Below are 16,824 nucleotides of genomic sequence, written 5' to 3'. Positions count from 1 at the left end.
TGAAATACTAGTCTCGTTCCCTACACTTCTGCCCGTGTGCAACACAACAATATAGTAGCACCGCAACACACAGTAGTAATATCCTACACCAAAAGTGGCTCATCGTCTCTGTTCAACATACATGGTTTTGCCAACAGTCACAGTGCCATGCACCCATGGCAGTGAAAATGGTTTCTGAATGAATAAAACCGTTTTACATGAGCATACAGTTTGTCTACAGTAGATGCAGCAAGTCCGACTGTCAAACTCGTTTGTGATCGTTTTGCGTAGCACAGATTTGTGCAGAACACACGCAGACGCAGAGAGTGGCTTGACCCGGAGGAGAAGGTATTCGGCCATTTTGGTCTGAAGGGGGCCTTAGCTGTCACCACGTGAGGAAGAAGAGCCGAAAGAGAGCGAGACAAGTCCGGGAGCTTTGACTCGAAGAGACCGAGAGGGGAGATAGAGTAAACTTCAATTACGATTCATGCGTGAAGCTACAGAAGAGTAGCTAGTTTACAAAATGCCCACAATCACTCTACCGCCGAAGGAGAATGCTCTCTTCAAGAGAATATTGGTAGGCTAGCCAAGTGCCTTACTACTTGCTAAATATAGCTAGCTAGCTAATGTTACTCACTCACATTTGTCATAGTTGTCTAGCTAGCTTTGGTTGTAATTAGGTAGCATGCTGATCAGGCAATAATTCCGGTTAGTAAACGAACATGTGCGGTCTCCTCGACGATCATGTCGCAAGCCAGTCAGGCGGTCTGTGTCGTGTGTGAACTGACAGGAGGTAGCCAATACCTACCACCGGCAAACTAGCTTAGCTAGCTATCATGATCATGGCATAGTTCTCACACATCCGTCTGTTACCTCCCCTACATCAAATGATGGGGAACACTGCAAGCTAATTAGCTAGCCCATTTAGAGTTTGTTTTATGAACGACGCAAACTTTCACTCCAAAGCAACAGGGGCTTGCAGTTGCTAGCTACGGCTAGATAAGTTATCTAGCTAATGTATGGTGGAGCCTACGTTTTTCTGGTTGCAAAGTCATTCTAACTCAAATTCACAAACTGGTACCTATTGTCAACATTACAAGATTATATTAACTTGCTGCTAAAATGTAACTTGCATACCATAGTGTGTACCTATACAGTGTCATCATAGGCCCCGAAAACTTTGCAGTCTGTCGCCACTGATGCACATCCAGTTTAGCAAACCGAGCTACCTACCTAGCTAGCCAGCTAGCTGTCACTCACGCTTCCCTGAACACCGATGGTGACTAATTATAGACATTGATTTGTCTTACATGCAAACCAGCTAAACTGCTCAAGTTTAGTCGACTTTACAGAATATTGAATACCATTCACACACTGGTTAAAGTGTGAAAATACCTAACTCTGGACTTAGAATTGGATGTTTGCACTAATTGTTAGCTAAGCTAGCCTAAAGTTAGGTGATGCAAAATGCTAAATCTCCCTGGGCTAGGCCTGTAAATAGGCACAAGCCACGCCTTCAGTGTTTCTAGCTGTCAGATGCCAATGAACTGATATGCATATTTCCAAATTTGTATCCTTTATACCTGTCCGCAAGCTAGCTTTTACATTACTACACACATGTCCAAAGGGATTGCAATCACTTCAGAGAGTAGTCCACTATGGAGATCAGTTTTGCATGCAAACAACTGCAGGGAGTAATTACAACACAAACAGTTCCTGACCTGAGGTATGATTCCAGATTCTGTCTACAATCATTCCTCAGGTCAGGAAACATTTGTGTTGTAATTACTCGCTGTAGTTATTTGCATGCAGAACTCTTACAAGAGATGCAAACCACTCATCATTTTACCTTACTCCCATGCACAACTTCACACTACAATGTCTTTAGCCATTCGTTGGTCATTTCCCATGGAGGAGTGCCTTTTCAAAAGGTGGTGGGTTGGAGTTTTTATATATGCCTTTTATAGATGCATCCACACTCAGCTTGGAGCTACAACTCCAATTTAAAGATTGAAAGTGCTTCTGAAAGTAGCTGTGTTGAATGCACCCCAGTTCTCTTGGATCCCCTGTGCTCCCCCTATGCCAGTTGGGATTCCTGGGCATTAGGGTTGTGTAGGGAGTTGGCAGGCGTCTCACTGGGGACCTGAGTGACACTGCTGACCCAGGCAGATAGGAATCTATGTCCGGCTGCTTTTCAAATCACCACATTTCACCACCCATCTGACCACAGGTTCAAGCAAGCTTTTGTAGCCCATAGGGATAATTATTTCTTACTCAATCAAATTTTTTTTCACAGATGATCTTCACTTGTATTTGCCAATACTGTGTGGTGTGCTTGCTTTCAACTCCTACAGTCAACCCCTGTTGAACACCAAATACACACATTTTCACAATGTAATTTGAGTGACATACCCACAACTAAAGCTAACAACAATACTCTTGATTTCTGCAGAGATGCTATGAACACAAGCAGTACAGAAATGGACTCAAGTTCTGCAAACAGATCCTCTCCAACCCAAAGTTTGCAGAGCATGGAGGTAAGACCCACAAGTACTTTGGCCTCTCCCTCTCTCTTTCTCTCTGAGTATGCTTGCTTTCTTTGTAATTAGATCACTCTTAAAGAAAAGCTAAGGATCTTTTTTTATTTTTTTATTTTTTTTTATAATAATAAAAACCTTTCGTTTGGGCCCAGATGGTCAATGTATAGTTTGTACAAATATAATCTATGAGCTGAATCACTGTCTTACCTCATTCAGCCACGGAATCCCAAGTTTATCAGTGCCAGTATTTTCCAGCGGCAGTACTTTCACTTTCAGTTTGGCACACATGCCTGTGGCTTGGGCTTAGTGGAATCCCCACACACCACACACACAGACTGCATAGCACGTGACAGGGACCTGTTTTTGCACAAAAGTGCTACTTTTACAACTGTATGCTGAAGTTCCTGGAGCATCCCTTTTTCTACTCCCTAGTCCTGGTTTGATGAGGTAACTTGGCGTATAAAGATGATCATTCTCTCATCCTTGGCTGTAATCTTTTGCATACGTGATAGTCATTCTCTTTCTCTCCCTCTACCCATCTTCAGAGACACTGGCAATGAAGGGACTGACCCTCAACTGTCTGGGGAAGAAGGAGGAGGCGTACGAGCTGGTCAGACGAGGCCTTCGAAATGACCTCAAGAGCCACGTCTGTATCCTTACCCAAGGGATGTCCAACTCGTTTTTGGTGCATCATATTATGACAATAATATTACAGGAGCCTACACTAAATGTCTCATTTCCACAGAGCACAATGTTACAGTAGCCTAATCAGACTCAGACGAATGCTTCATTTTCAAGATGTGTTCATCTGTGGGCGTCTGAAGGTTGGAACTAAAGAAATAATGAATTAATAAATATAATTAAGTCCATTACTAGCAATAAGAGAAACTAAAGACAGATACATATACTGTATATTTGTCATTTTCGCTGTTACATTTACCTTATCATGAACAATAAATAGTCATACTTTTTTTTTCATGTCCTCTTATCAGGGAAGGGGGTGGTAGGGATACAAAAAACAAACAAGGATGACGTTATGCAAGCAATGCTTTCTGATAGAACTTAATTGCTATCTTCCCATTTCAAAGCTGATCTGTCCATAAAATTCTTTATCCAAAGCTCGCTCTTTTCTCTTTTTTTTTACGCAAATCACCCGCAGGCCTGATTGGACCACCTGATGGGCCGGTTTTGCTGTCCCTGCCTTAACCCCCTCCCTCCCTCCCACCAGCCCATCACAGCTGAGAGATTCTCCCCATATCATCGAGCCATGAAATAGGAGAAGGTTCTCACCGACAAGCTGATCATTGCTGTAACAGCTGATCATATTTATGAATCCCATTGTTTTGCGTATAACCAAGAGTATCTGGTTTCTTTGTTTCCTTGTAATTCAAAACTTGAAATGGGTTGTGTAGAGGAATGTACTTTCTCTTAAATGAGGTATCCCTGGTTATTTTTTAGTTGTTTCTGTTTTGTTGTGGTTTTGCTTCCTTAACCCCTTGTCTCCCAGGCTGGCATGTGTACGGTCTGCTGCAGCGGTCGGATAAGAAGTATGACGAGGCCATCAAGTGCTACCGCAACGCTCTGAAGTGGGACAAGGACAACCTGCAGATCCTCAGGGACCTGTCCCTGCTCCAGATCCAGATGAGAGACCTCGAGGGCTACAGGGTAAGGAGGAATTGTGTGTGTGTCTGTCTCTCTCTCTCTCTCTCTCTCACCTTTACTGTGATGTGGTGTTTCCCATTGTAACTCTTTCCTTTTGTGTGTGTACTTCTGCCATCTCTCACTCTGTAGGAGACACGTTATCAGCTCTTGCAACTGCGTCCCGCCCAGAGGGCCTCGTGGATCGGCTACGCTGTGGCCTACCACCTGCTAGAGGACTTTGAGATGGCTGCCAAGATCGTCGAGGAGTTCCGCAAAACGCAACAGGTGTGCCACCGCTGAACCCTCTTGTGTCTCCGTATCCAAGGATTGGGTGCTGTGGAGTTCAGCTGAACCACTTCCCGTGTTAATTAATGTGATTGGCCCTCTTGCCAGTGCCAGTGGTTTGGTTGCCTTGCATGTACCTGTGAATCTGATTGGTCCCTCCCTGTGCCGTTTCAGACGTCGCCAGACAAAGTGGACTATGAGTACAGTGAGCTGCTGCTGTACCAGAACCAGGTCCTCAGGGAGGCGGGGCTCTTTAAGGAAGCACTGGAACACCTCACCACCTACGAGAAGCAGATCTGTGACAAGCTTGCCGTGGAGGAGACCAGAGGTGTGTGTTTGTGTGTCAGAGAAGAAGAGAGTGGGGGATGGTGTTTGTGTATTGTTTAGATTGTTGTTGTTTTGCATAACACAAATGACTTACTTTCTCTGTGACTGATGCTAACCCTACAGGAGAGCTGTTCCTGCAGCTAGACCGGTCGGAGGAGGCTTCAGAAGTCTACCGACAACTCCAGGAGAGGAATCCTGAAAACTGGGCCTACTACCAGGGTCTGGAGAAAGCACTGAAACCAGGTAACCATAGACAACCCATGGTATTTGTATGACCTTTGTTATATTTTGGGTTATTTGATGTAATTCTTAACTGTGAACCTCAACAATAATGTGTCTGTGTGTCAACAGCAAGCATAGAGGAGAGGCAGAAGCTCTACGAGGAGGCGTGGCTAAAGTATCCGAAAGGACTGGTGCCCAGGAGGCTCCCCCTCACCTTCTTGACAGGTACATTGACCCCCTAACACCATGAAGATAACATGTTGTAGTAACTCCGCGTGTTTTCCTCATGATATCTGTTCTGGTCAGGCGAGAAGTTCCGTGAATGTCTGGACCGCTACCTGAGGATGAACTTCAGTAAAGGCTGTCCGCCCGTCTTCACCACTCTCAAGTCCCTCTACCACGACAAGGAAAAGGTGTGTGGGGGGTGGGGAAACCGCTGCACATTTCAAAGGCTCTGGAATGACTCCCCTGCACAAGACTGAAACTTAATAATGCTGTCTTGTGTTTCTCTGTCCCTTCCCTCACAGGTGTCAATCATTGAGGAATTAGTAGTCGGATACGAAACGTGTTTAAAAAGCTGTCGAATGTTTAGTCAAAATGGTGAGTGCTGTTTTAAGCGTGATATGTCTCCTCTGAACTTTCTATACAGTGGTTTTTTTCTTCTGTTAATTGTGTGTGTCTCATTGTTTTTGCGTGTGTGTGTACATGTGGTTGTAGATGACGGTAAGGAGGAACCCCCCACCACTCTGCTGTGGGTCCAGTATTTCCTGGCTCAGCACTTCGACCATGTCTGTCAACAGACGTTAGCCTTGGAATACATCAACACAGCCATCGAGAGCACACCCACACTCATAGAACTGTTCCTCATCAAAGCCAAGATATACAAGGTAACACACACACACACACACACACACACAGCCTCAGAGCTGTTCTTCATCAACTTTCAGACACGCACACAAAACTTCACTCATCCAAAAGCTATCCATGAATCCAAACTGGTTCTCCAGTAGACTACAAAGAGAGGCTCACCCATTAAAAAGATGCAATGAATAAAAATATTAAATAAAAACATTAACATTAACAACAGTTCTCTCTTGTCCCCCGGTAAAGGGGGTTGGGTTAAATAATAATATAGATACTCCAAGATATATACACTGCATGCTTATTATTATTATTATTATTTTTCACAGCCATCACACTCAACAATCTCACTCATCACCCCCCCCCCCCCTTTGTTTACAGCATGCAGGGAATATAAAGGAGGCAGCCAGGTGGATGGATGAGGCCCAGGCTCTGGACACTGCTGACCGCTTCATCAACTCCAAGTGTGCCAAGTACATGCTGAAGGCTGGCCTCGTCAAGGAGGCTGAGGAGATGTGCTCCAAGTTCACTCGGGTGTGTGTGTGTTGGTCTCTGTCTCTGATGGTGTGTGTGTGTGTGTGTGTGTTTGACTGACTGTGTAGGTAAGTAATTTGCTAACCATCACCATGTGTGTCACAGGAAGGTGCGTCGGCGGTAGAAAACCTGAACGAGATGCAGTGCATGTGGTTCCAGACAGAATGCGCTCTGGCCTACAAGTCCATGAATAAGTTTGGGGACGCACTCAAGAAGTGCCATGAGATCGAGAGGGTGAGTGGCCTGACCTGAATAAAGAGTTTTCTCCCTCAGTTTAACTTCTTATGAGAATCAAGAAGGTGGGATCCAACTGTTCTGTACTGAAGGGGTCCATTTTCTTTGCCAAAAGCCAAAACCAGGCAACAGGTTGTTAGTCCAATAAAAAAAAAATTGGGTAAATCAGGTTCAAGTTTATCCAGGAATCTATATGGAACTATTCAAAGCTCATTGGCGCCACTCTTCTAATATACCACTCTGGGATCCATAGCCCAAAAAATGTTCTGTGTCCCATCAGCATTTGGTGATTACAAACGACCAGTTTGACTTCCACACAATACTGAATGTGTAAACTTAACCCTTACTGACAGATCTCACAGTGGTTTAGATTTCCTCACTCTCAAATGTCTTTTCTACCTCCGTTCCATCAGCATTTTGTGGAGATCACGGACGACCAGTTTGACTTCCACACATACTGCATGCGTAAGATGACGCTGCGCTCGTACGTGGACCTGCTCAAGCTGGAGGACGTGCTGCGCATGCACCCCTTCTACTACAAGGCGGCGCGCACCGCCATCCAGATCTACCTCGGTCTCCACGACAACCCCCTCGCCGACGACAATAAGGAGCACCAGGCCGACGCCGGTGAGTGAGCTGTTTGTTTGATATCAGGGTTGTTCTCTGACACACACACAATTCTGACTCATCAAAATGATTCAATCACTGTCATTGCATCTCACAGAGAATGTGAATGACAAGGAGCTGAAGAAGCTGAGGAACAAGCAGAGGAGGGCGCAGAAGAAGGCCCAGCTGGAGGAGGAGAAGAAGAATGCAGAGAAGGAGAAACAGCTGAAGAACCAGAAGAAAAAGAAGGAAGACGATGACGAGGAGATCGGAGGACCCAAAGAGGAGCTTGTCCCTGACAAACTGGCCAAGGTGTGTGTGTGTTTGTACATGAGAATATGATACATTTGACAAACAGTGTGACAAACATGATAAACAGTGAATAGAAATTCTGTGTGAATAGATATTGAAAACAAAAATAATGCTCTCAGGTGGAGAGTCCACTGGAAGAAGCAGTCAAGTTTTTGACCCCCCTGAAACACCTGGTGAGGAACAAGATCGAGACCCACCTCCTGGCCTTTGAGATCTACTTTAGGAAAGGTAAACAAACACTGATTGATAACAGGATACAAGAACATCAACCTATATATGGTTGTACACCACTCTCTTTTCTTTTTAAAGTAGAAACTCCTTCAAATAATCTCTCTTTCTCTCTCGCGTAGAGAAGTACCTGCTGATGCTGCAGTCAGTGAAGAGGGCGTTCCCCATGGAGCCTTCGAACCCCTGGCTGCACCAGTGTCTAGTACGCTTCTTCAAAGGAGGTAGGCTTCATCAACTAGAGGAGGTCTTACTGCAGCTCAGTTTGGCAGAGCATGGTGCTAGCTATGCTTCGGTTGTGGGTTGGATTCTCGCTGGGACCATATATACTTCAAATGTATGCACTCACTGTACTGTAAGTTGCTTTGGATAATTGTGTATCATTACTGCTGTCATTACTAGGCTGTGTAGAGCATTGCCATCATCTAAGATCCATGGGCAATGACATTTCTCTTCACTAGTGTTTCCTGACAAGAATAGTTGTCAAATGTTCTGGGATGCTGAATGCTTTTAGACCCACCTCATTTTGTGTGTGTGTGTTTATTTTATTTCTCAGTGTCTGACAGTAAAGAGCTCCCTGAAGCCGTGCGAACAGTGCTGAAGCAGGAGATCTCGCGGCTGTTTGGGGAAAGCAATCCCGCGAGCTTCAACAAGAACTACCTGAGCAAACACTCCAACTCTATACCACACCGCCTGGCTGGTACGTACACACAGACAGACACACACACAAGACAGATCATTCTGTGTCAAATCAACAAGCCATGACACCCACCATCTCAGATTGTTCTGTAATGGTTTCTGTAGTTAGAAACAGAATAAGATAAGTATTCCTGCATCATTATTTTGTTAAGAAATATCGTTTCATCCCTGTGAAATGAGATCATTTATTGTACCCAAATTGGCCATTTTCATTTTGTGGGATTCATATAATATTCAAAAGAAACATAGATTTGTTGTTTCATTGGGTGGCCAATAACCTTGTTGAGACAAGGGAAATCCTTTGCAGAAAGTAGCTACAATGGGGTGGAAACCCGTTTTTGAAATGAGAGACTCCTTGAAACACGTCAAACCGATCAAATACCTTGCTTGGGTGGAGCTCCTAAAAAGGTTTCTTCAATATTGCAAGCTAGCATAGCCAACAACTCTGAAAAATAGTCCAACCAACCCCCAAGAACTACGAGGCACCAACACTTGATTGATAAAGAATAGTCTGTCCCGTACCCATGCACGTACACACTCACTCCTACACACACACACAAAATCCCATTACACAGTCAGGCTCTGTGGAAAGTTGAAGTAAACAGGCTCCTTATTCTCCCCTACAGCTGCTAAGATGATGTTCTACCTGGACTCCTCATCGGACAAGATGGCTTCTGAACTGGCCACAGCCATAGACGAGTCACTCACTGGGAGTAGCGTCCAGGTGATCCGTCTCTCCCTGCAATTGTTAATGACTGTTAAAAATGTTGTCCCCATATGCATACTCCAGTTACTGGCATGAAAATAGATTTTGACAATAGTGGATGGAGAAATTTGCAATGAATGTTACCTCGACCCAAAGCTCAATGAGATACCTAATCGCCTGCGTCTGTCTGTGTGTCCTCAGATCTGCACAGACGTACTGCAGTGTCTGCGTGACGGGAGCCTGGGCGAAGGCCAGCAGAAGGCGGCCGAGTCATACCGCGCCACGTGCCACAAGCTGTACCCCTACACGCTGGCCTTCATGCCCCCGGGCTACGAGGACAACGCCACCATCAGCGCCAATGGGGACCTGTCAGCCGGCGAGCACGACGAGATGGCCAACGATATGTGAGGAGGAGGAAGAGGAGGAAGAGGAGCGCACACACGCTGCCAGCCGCGAGTCTGCCAACAACACCCCAGCTACGGTTGTTTGTGAATGCCCCTTACCGTGCACTGACCTGGACTGAGAGAGTCGCAGAAAGAAAGAGTGAGAGAGAAAAGAGGGGGAAAAAATGCCCATTTTACTTTTTTTAAAAACCCTGTTGACAACTATTCTTTAACTCAAAAATAATAATAAAACGGTATGAGAAATGAGAAAAACAAAAAGTGGAAAGTGGTCAAGATGGCTGCCTGCAAACACAGTTCGGTTTTTACTCCTGTGTTTTCACGCCATGTTCCTCTTGTATGTGCATCTGCTTCTCACGTTTTTAAAAAGGTAATTTATATATGAAAAACAACAAATAAAGAATAAAAAAGGTTTGCAAAACTGAAAAATACCATTGTAGTAATGGAGGATTGTGGTTCAACTTGTGGGCTGGCGTGTGCCAGAAAAAGACGAGGTGGAACTTTTCAAGGGAGACATCACTTGGTACTGGGGGTGGCGTTGCCGTAACGCACTCAGTCTATCAGCTACTGAGCTTGTGCAGTTCTCTGCTCAGCCACAAGGGTGCGCAGCAGGAAAGGGCCTAACGTGATTTCCAGGAGGGGGCACGACGCAACTGATCTAAATGCAGAGACACAGAGCTCAAAGCTCAACTGGAGTTGATGTATGACTGACAAATGTGCAGATTTATCTGTTTTCCTTTTCTTTAACTCTCTGTATTTGGTTTTAGTTGACCCACCATGTGAAAGTGTGTGAATTCCCATGAAAACCACTTCCTAAAAAGTCAAACACACTTCCTGACAACTTCTCACTGGGCTTTGTTTTGGGGGGGGGGGGGTTATTTCTGTTCTGTCAGTCAAAACAGTGTCATGGCTTCTCCAATGTTAACAATCCATTTTGTTTTTAACTTTGAAAAAGGCGTTTGTCAATCATACTGAATACTGCACACAGACCACTCCTATTTAACACACACCAAGGAGTTATGAATAAAACTGAGTTGAATTAAAAAAATAGCTTTCCTGAAGACATATTTTTCCCCACATAAGTTTGATTTCATTTTATCAAAAGGTTCAGCATTCAAATTGTCAAAACCATCTGAAAGCTGATTCAAGGGGACTTTATTTTTTTTTACCCCCACAGGCCCCAGAATGGGCATGTGATAGTGTGGTGAATGGAGTCATGCCACATATTGCAAGGCATTCAGAGTTTGGGTCTGTGCATGTTCCCTGGCGTACCCGGCTCCTGCCACTTGGCCTGAGAACTGAGGAAGGTGTGGTCCAGGTTCAGGTAAGTGGTGAGGAACTCTGGGAAATCCCTCTTCTGGACCACCTCCAGGAACATGGCAGACGCCGTGAGTAACTTCTGTTCCTCCCTACAGGAGAGGGAAGGAGGGCTCAGTGAAGAAATCCAAAGGAAAATATGGAATTGTATACTGTGACAGAATATAAAGGCTCAATGCGTTTCATTAACACACCAGGTCAATTGTTTTGGTACTTTGACTTGTTGCCACAAGTGGCTTGAGGAGTCTAATCTACCTGACAGTTTGGCAGTGTATGACCTCCCCATGACCTCCTGAGTCAGCTCCCTCACCAGCCCACAGGTCACCACCGTGCCGTCATCCTCCAGCCTTGTCTGGTGGCGGATCCACTGCCACGCCTGCACAGGAAATGGGTCACAGCTCATAGGAAGTGGGTCTGCTCATCTGTACAGTACTGTATATACTGTGCAGTTCTGGTACTTTTGCCACCAAAATGCTAACTTTGATGTCTGTTAGTTTCTCTTTTTTTTCTTTTTCTTTTTTTATACAAGTTATGAATTTTGCTGGGCTGGGGTATCCATATGGATGTAGGTATGGATGTCCCAGAATTTATCCAACTGAACAATGAAAAAACAGAGGTCATTGTGGTTGGACCAAGACCTCAAAGAGATACATCATAAAAAAATCTGGAGCATCTGGGCCTATGTTGTAGTCGGGAGGCCAAGAACTTAGGCATTATTATAAACAATGACCTAACTTTTGAGCCCTATAATTGCCTTTTTTCATTTAAGAAACATTGCAAAGGTCAGACCTTTCCTCCGACAAGCGGGCGCAGAAAAGCTTATGCATGCTTTCATCACCAGTCACCAAGACTACTGCAATAGCCTTCTCTCTGGTCTCCCCCAGAAAAGTATTAAACACCTACAGTTAGTTCAGAATGCGGCTGCAAGGGTATTGACTCACAAAAAAGAGAGACTACATTATCCCAGCACTCCGTACACTACACTGGCTGTCTGTGAGCTTTAGAATAGATTTTAAGGTTCTTCTTCTGGTTTTCAAAATGGTGAAAGGTTTAGCACCAAGGTACTTGGGTGATTGCATTCAGGAATATGTCCCTAATAGAACCCTTAGATCCTCCACTGCCTCTCTCTTAGTGACTCCAAACCGCAAGAGAAGCGGTGAGGCGGCTTTTAGCTGCTATGCCCCTAAGCTTTGGAACGCCCTACCAGGCCATATCAGAGAGGTAGAAACTCTTAACACCTTTAAGAAACAAAACACACTAATTTAAACTTGCCTTCACACACATCACATCGCCCACCCTCGATGATCTACACTCTCCAACGCCAGCAACAGCACCATCAGTATCAGTACCAGCAACACCACCAGCACCAGTACCAGCACAAGCCCTGGCCAACAGCTCCAACACCAGCACCAGCACAAGGACCAGGAGAGGAGCAACACCCCGCCCCAACAGGGAAGTTCACTGCACCTTCCCTCACACACACACTGCCTTACTAACCCCTTGCCTACACCGCCAGAGCAGCAGTGCACACACTCCACGACCCAACCCATCGACTCCAGATCAAGCCCCGGTCCCAGCCAGCATCACCAGCACCAGCCAAGGACCCTGAGTTGATCAACACTTCCTTTCTACCCTGGACCTTTCTACACCTTCCCTACACAAGTTCCCTAACTGTTGCTGTCTGCTGTGATGTCACGTCAGATCGGGATGTCCCACACTCATCATGACAATTTGTATTTTGTACTTTTTGCCTGACCAAACTCGACATCTATTGCACGCCTGACCGTCCTGGTAGGGGGATCCCACTCTGATCCCGCCCCTCCCAAGGTTTCTTCCATTTTTTATTTTTCCTGTAAGGTTTTATTTGGGAGTTTTTCCTTGTCCTCTGCGAGGGTCTAAGGTTGGGGGGTGTTGTGTACCATCATGTATTGTCTTTCATATTCAGGCATTATGAAACCGTTTTAGACTGTAACAGTGATTAAGGGCTATACCAATCAATGTGAATCGAATAGAACGGAACTGAATTTTATTATCTACGGCTTTCTATTGGTCCGTATTGCTTGGGTTTGACTTGAATAGTGCTTTAAATATCTATTACCATTGCTTGTATCATGCTAAGATATAGGCTACTGCTGTTTATTTATTGTTTTCCTATTGTACTTTTCTTCTATTGTACTATTGTTTCTCTGACTTTTTATGTACAGCACTTTGAGTTGCAGTCTCTGTACGAAAATGTGCTCTATAAATAAATGTATTATTATTATTATAAACCATAAAATAGTAAAAGAAAAAGGGAAACAGCGAGAAGAAATATCTGAATGTTTGTCAATCCTACATTTGAAGCTCTATGTCTATACAGTGTTTGCAAAGTGTAGGAAAAAGTTATTCAAACATTTGACAATGTGCTGGATGTTTCTATGTTGAACAGTTGTTTAGAGAATCAACAAACAAATGTCTGTTAGTTCAATTAATAGTTATTGTTATGTTTTAAATGTTTCAACTTCTATCAAAGCTTCCTATGAAATGATACTTTCAAAGAAGGCCCTACCACCATGGTTGGACCCAGGGCCGTAGCTACAAAATGGACCCTGGCTGTGGTCTGTGAGGTAACAATGACTGGAGTTAGAATTCTTCTAAAACATTACACACTTATCACATACAGCGTCAAGGATGTCACAATTGATAATGTGATGACATAATGTAGAACACGCAGCTGGGGTTCTAAAATCCAGCTACAGTACTCCTGACATTCATTTACCTGCAATTCCTCTGTGTAGAGCAAGATAGGTAGATGTTATTTGTTCTTTTCACAGTTTTTTTTAAAACTGTTGCTGTCTGAAAGGGCCATCAGACATGAATCCTAGTGCGCCCATTCAATCAATGGCCTCCTTGTATGTAGGAGATCTCCACAGGGACACCACTGAGGAAATGCTGCATGAGAAATTCAGCCCTTGTGGTCCAATCATCTCTATAAGAGTGTGCAGGGACATGATAACACACCAATCTCTTGGGTATGCCTACGTCAACTTTCAACAGCAAGCTGACGCAGAGCGTGCCCTGGACACCATGAACTTTGATGATGTCAATGGAAGACCTATGCGCATCATGTGGTCTCAGCGTGACCCTTCTCTGAGGAATAGTGGGGTAGGCAACATCTTCATTAAGAATTTAGTGGAGACTTTTGACAGCAAGCACCTCTACGACAGGTTCTCTGAGTTTGGGGACATCCTTTCCTGCAAGGTAGTATGTGATGAGAATGGCTCTAAAGGTTATGGCTTTGTGCAGTATAACACCCAGGAGTCTGCTGAGAGAGCTATTAAGAGACTCAATGGCACGTTATTGAATGACAGAAAAGTGTTTGTTGGACACTTCAAATCTCGGAAAGAACGAGAGGCTCAACATGGATCCAGGGCCCGAGAGTTCACTAACGTGTACATCAAAAACTTTGGAGAGGATATGGATGACCAGCGCCTTAAGGAGAGGTTTGAGAGATTTGGACCAGCCCTGAGCGTCCGTGTCATGACTGATGACACTGGTAAGTCCAAGGGTTTTGGATTTGTCAATTTCCAAAGGCATGAGGATGCCAAGAGGGCCATTGATGAGATGAATGGCCGGGAGATAAATGGGAGGCGGGTCTACGTGGGCCGCGCCCAGAAGAGAGGAGAGCGCCAGACTGTGCTGAAGCGCCAGTTTGAGCAGATGAAGCAGGGCCGCAGGACCAGATACCAGGTGTGTGTATATGAAAAAAAGATATACTGTAAAAGAAAAAGAAGTTGATAGTCTTGGTAAACATTGTTGATATATTTGAGGCATGAAAAACATCTCACTAAACAGGGTTTCTCTCTACCAGGGTGTCAATCTGTACGTGAAGAACTTGCATGATCGCTTGGATGATGAGCAGCTGCACAAAGAGTTCTCCCACTTTGGAACAATCACCAGTGCAAAGGTAATGATGGAGGGTGGACGCAGCAAGGGATTTGGCTTTGTGTGCTTCTCCTCCCCTGAGGCGGCCACCAAGGCTGTGACTGAGATGAACGGCCGCATCGTGGCCACCAAGCCCCTGTACGTGACCCTGGCCCAGCGCAAGGAGGTGCGCCAGGCTCACAGAACCAACCAGCGCATGCAGAGGATGGCCAGCGTCGTTCGTGCCGTTCCCAACCCAGGCATCAACCTCTACCAGGTTGCTCCCCCACCTGGATTCTTCATGGCAGCCATTCCACAGGCCCAGAACTGTGCTGCCCCTTACTTCACCAACCAGCTGGCTCAGCTGAGACCCACTCCTCGCTTGGCTACCCAGAGTGTGAAACCTCAACATTTCCAAAACATGCCCAACACCATGTGCCTATCGGCTCCCAGGCCTCAGATCTTCAATGCTATGAAGGCCACACCCTCCCAGGTGCCCCGTATGATGACCTCTCAGCGCATAGGTCAGTATATTTAGTGAAGCAACGCTGCTCATAGACACAATACTACTATGCCAATATTTGCCATTAATATACCTTTGATTATGATGATCTTCCCTCTCAGCTACCCAGGCCTTGAGACAGCGCCCTGCCAGTGCAGATGCAGCTACAGCCAGGATCCGCGTCATGCCCCAGAACAAGTACACAGCTGGTGTACACTACTCCCAGCAGCACATGGCTCCCCAGCCACAGGTCCTCATGCAGCAGCCTGCTGTCCATGTCCAGGACCTGGAGCCTCTGACTGCCTCCATACTGGCTGCCATACCCCATGAGGACCAGAAACAGATGATAGGTGAGTCTGCTTGTTTGTTTCTATGGATCCCCATTAGCTGTTACTGTTACTGTTACTGATATTTATTCTCCCTGCCTCCAGGTGAGCGTCTCTTCCCATCTATCCACAACATGCACCCCAGCATCGCTCCCAAGATCACCGGCATGCTGCTGGAGATGGACAACTGTGATCTGCTCCACATGCTGGAGTCTCCAGAGTCCCTGCGCTCCAAGGTGGATGAAGCGGTTGCTGTGCTGGAGGCCCACTGGGCTGAGGAGGCTGCACAGAAATCTGGCCACATCCCAGCTTGAGAACCCTGGACCGACCCTGGACTACTTGACTACCATTCCTGTGTTGACTACCCGCCTGCCTACCTGACCCCTGCCTGTCTGACTACCCAGCTGCCTGCCCCACTCCTGCTCGTCTGACTACCCCCCTGCCTGCCGAACCCCTGCTCGTCTGACTACCCGCCTGCCTGCCGAACCCTGGACCGACCCTGGACTACTCGACTACCATTCCTGTGTTGACTACCCGCCTGCCTACCTGACCCTTGCCTGTCTGACTACCCGCCTGCCTGCCCCACTCCTGCTCGTCTGACTACCCCCCTGCCTGCCGAACCCCTGCTCGTCTGACTACCCGCCTGCCTGCCGAACCCTGGACCGACCCTGGACTACTCGACTACCATTCCTGTGTTGACTACCCGCCTGCCTACCTGACCCCTGCCTGTCTGACTACCCGCCTGCCTGCCGAACCCCTGCTCGTCTGACTACCCGCCTGTCTGCCGAACCCTGGACCGACCCTGGACTACTCTACAATTCCTGTGTTGAAACCTACTTCACCAATAAAAAGATTCTTGCACTGAAAAAATATTGAAAAATTAATAAATGATTTCATTACAAAATGAAAAAGATTGACTCAGCGATGTCTAGAAAAGGGTAAGCTGTACCTCAATGATGTAAAAGCCCTGGTTGTACCAGATAGACCAACAACAAGGCCTCCTAGACCAGAAATGCACATCCCAGCTGGGCATGAAACAGAGGATGTGAATGAACAACTAGATCATTAAACAGTTGTACTAGCAAGGATATTGCGCCAAAGCTCCTTTGTTTCTTGGTGACGGACTGACTAGGGACAAAAGTCCAGTTTTAATGACCAAGACTTTCAGGAAGTGAAAGTCAATATCGAGTCAAGGATAACTCTA

At 45.8% G+C, this 16,824-nt stretch overlaps 2 protein-coding genes across 2 annotated transcripts; both read left to right on the top strand.

The window, feature by feature from the left end:
- Window positions 1-325: 325 nt before the first annotated feature.
- Window positions 326-10,001, top strand: naa15a (N-alpha-acetyltransferase 15, NatA auxiliary subunit a). Its single transcript, XM_083686587.1, has 20 exons — window positions 326-556; window positions 2,432-2,516; window positions 3,065-3,169; window positions 4,027-4,184; window positions 4,311-4,445; window positions 4,620-4,773; window positions 4,896-5,015; window positions 5,124-5,219; window positions 5,301-5,407; window positions 5,522-5,594; window positions 5,712-5,881; window positions 6,237-6,389; window positions 6,495-6,623; window positions 7,037-7,250; window positions 7,348-7,541; window positions 7,661-7,769; window positions 7,892-7,990; window positions 8,323-8,466; window positions 9,092-9,189; window positions 9,373-10,001. Exons 1-20 carry the CDS (start codon window positions 503-505, stop codon window positions 9,577-9,579), a joined length of 2,604 nt encoding a protein of 867 aa, XP_083542713.1. The 5' UTR covers window positions 326-502; the 3' UTR covers window positions 9,580-10,001.
- Window positions 10,002-13,742: 3,741 nt separating this feature from the next.
- LOC310815725 (polyadenylate-binding protein 1A-like) lies at window positions 13,743-15,934 on the top strand (the record flags this gene model as incomplete). The annotated part of the gene is made up of 4 exons (XM_083685620.1): window positions 13,743-14,618; window positions 14,740-15,316; window positions 15,417-15,644; window positions 15,726-15,934. 4 exons carry the CDS (start codon window positions 13,743-13,745, stop codon window positions 15,932-15,934), a joined length of 1,890 nt encoding a protein of 629 aa, XP_083541746.1.
- Between the last annotated feature and the right edge of the window lie 890 nt (window positions 15,935-16,824).

The sequence above is a fragment of the Argentina silus genome (genome assembly GCF_951799395.1).
Source record: "Argentina silus genome assembly, chromosome: 15".
Taxonomy (NCBI): Eukaryota; Metazoa; Chordata; class Actinopteri; order Argentiniformes; family Argentinidae; genus Argentina; species Argentina silus.
Note: the sequence above shows the minus strand (reverse complement) of the source record. Positions and strands in the feature narration are given on the sequence as shown.

Bases quoted from the DNA above. Each gene is read 5' to 3' on its own strand.
- naa15a (XM_083686587.1), top strand. From the start codon at position 503: ATGCCCACAATCACTCTACCGCCGAAGGAGAATGCTCTCTTCAAGAGA. The intron at 4,185-4,310 runs GTAAGGAGGAAT...CTCACTCTGTAG, and splicing joins GAGACCTCGAGGGCTACAGG to GAGACACGTTATCAGCTCTT. The intron at 6,624-7,036 runs GTGAGTGGCCTG...CCGTTCCATCAG, and splicing joins AGTGCCATGAGATCGAGAGG to CATTTTGTGGAGATCACGGA.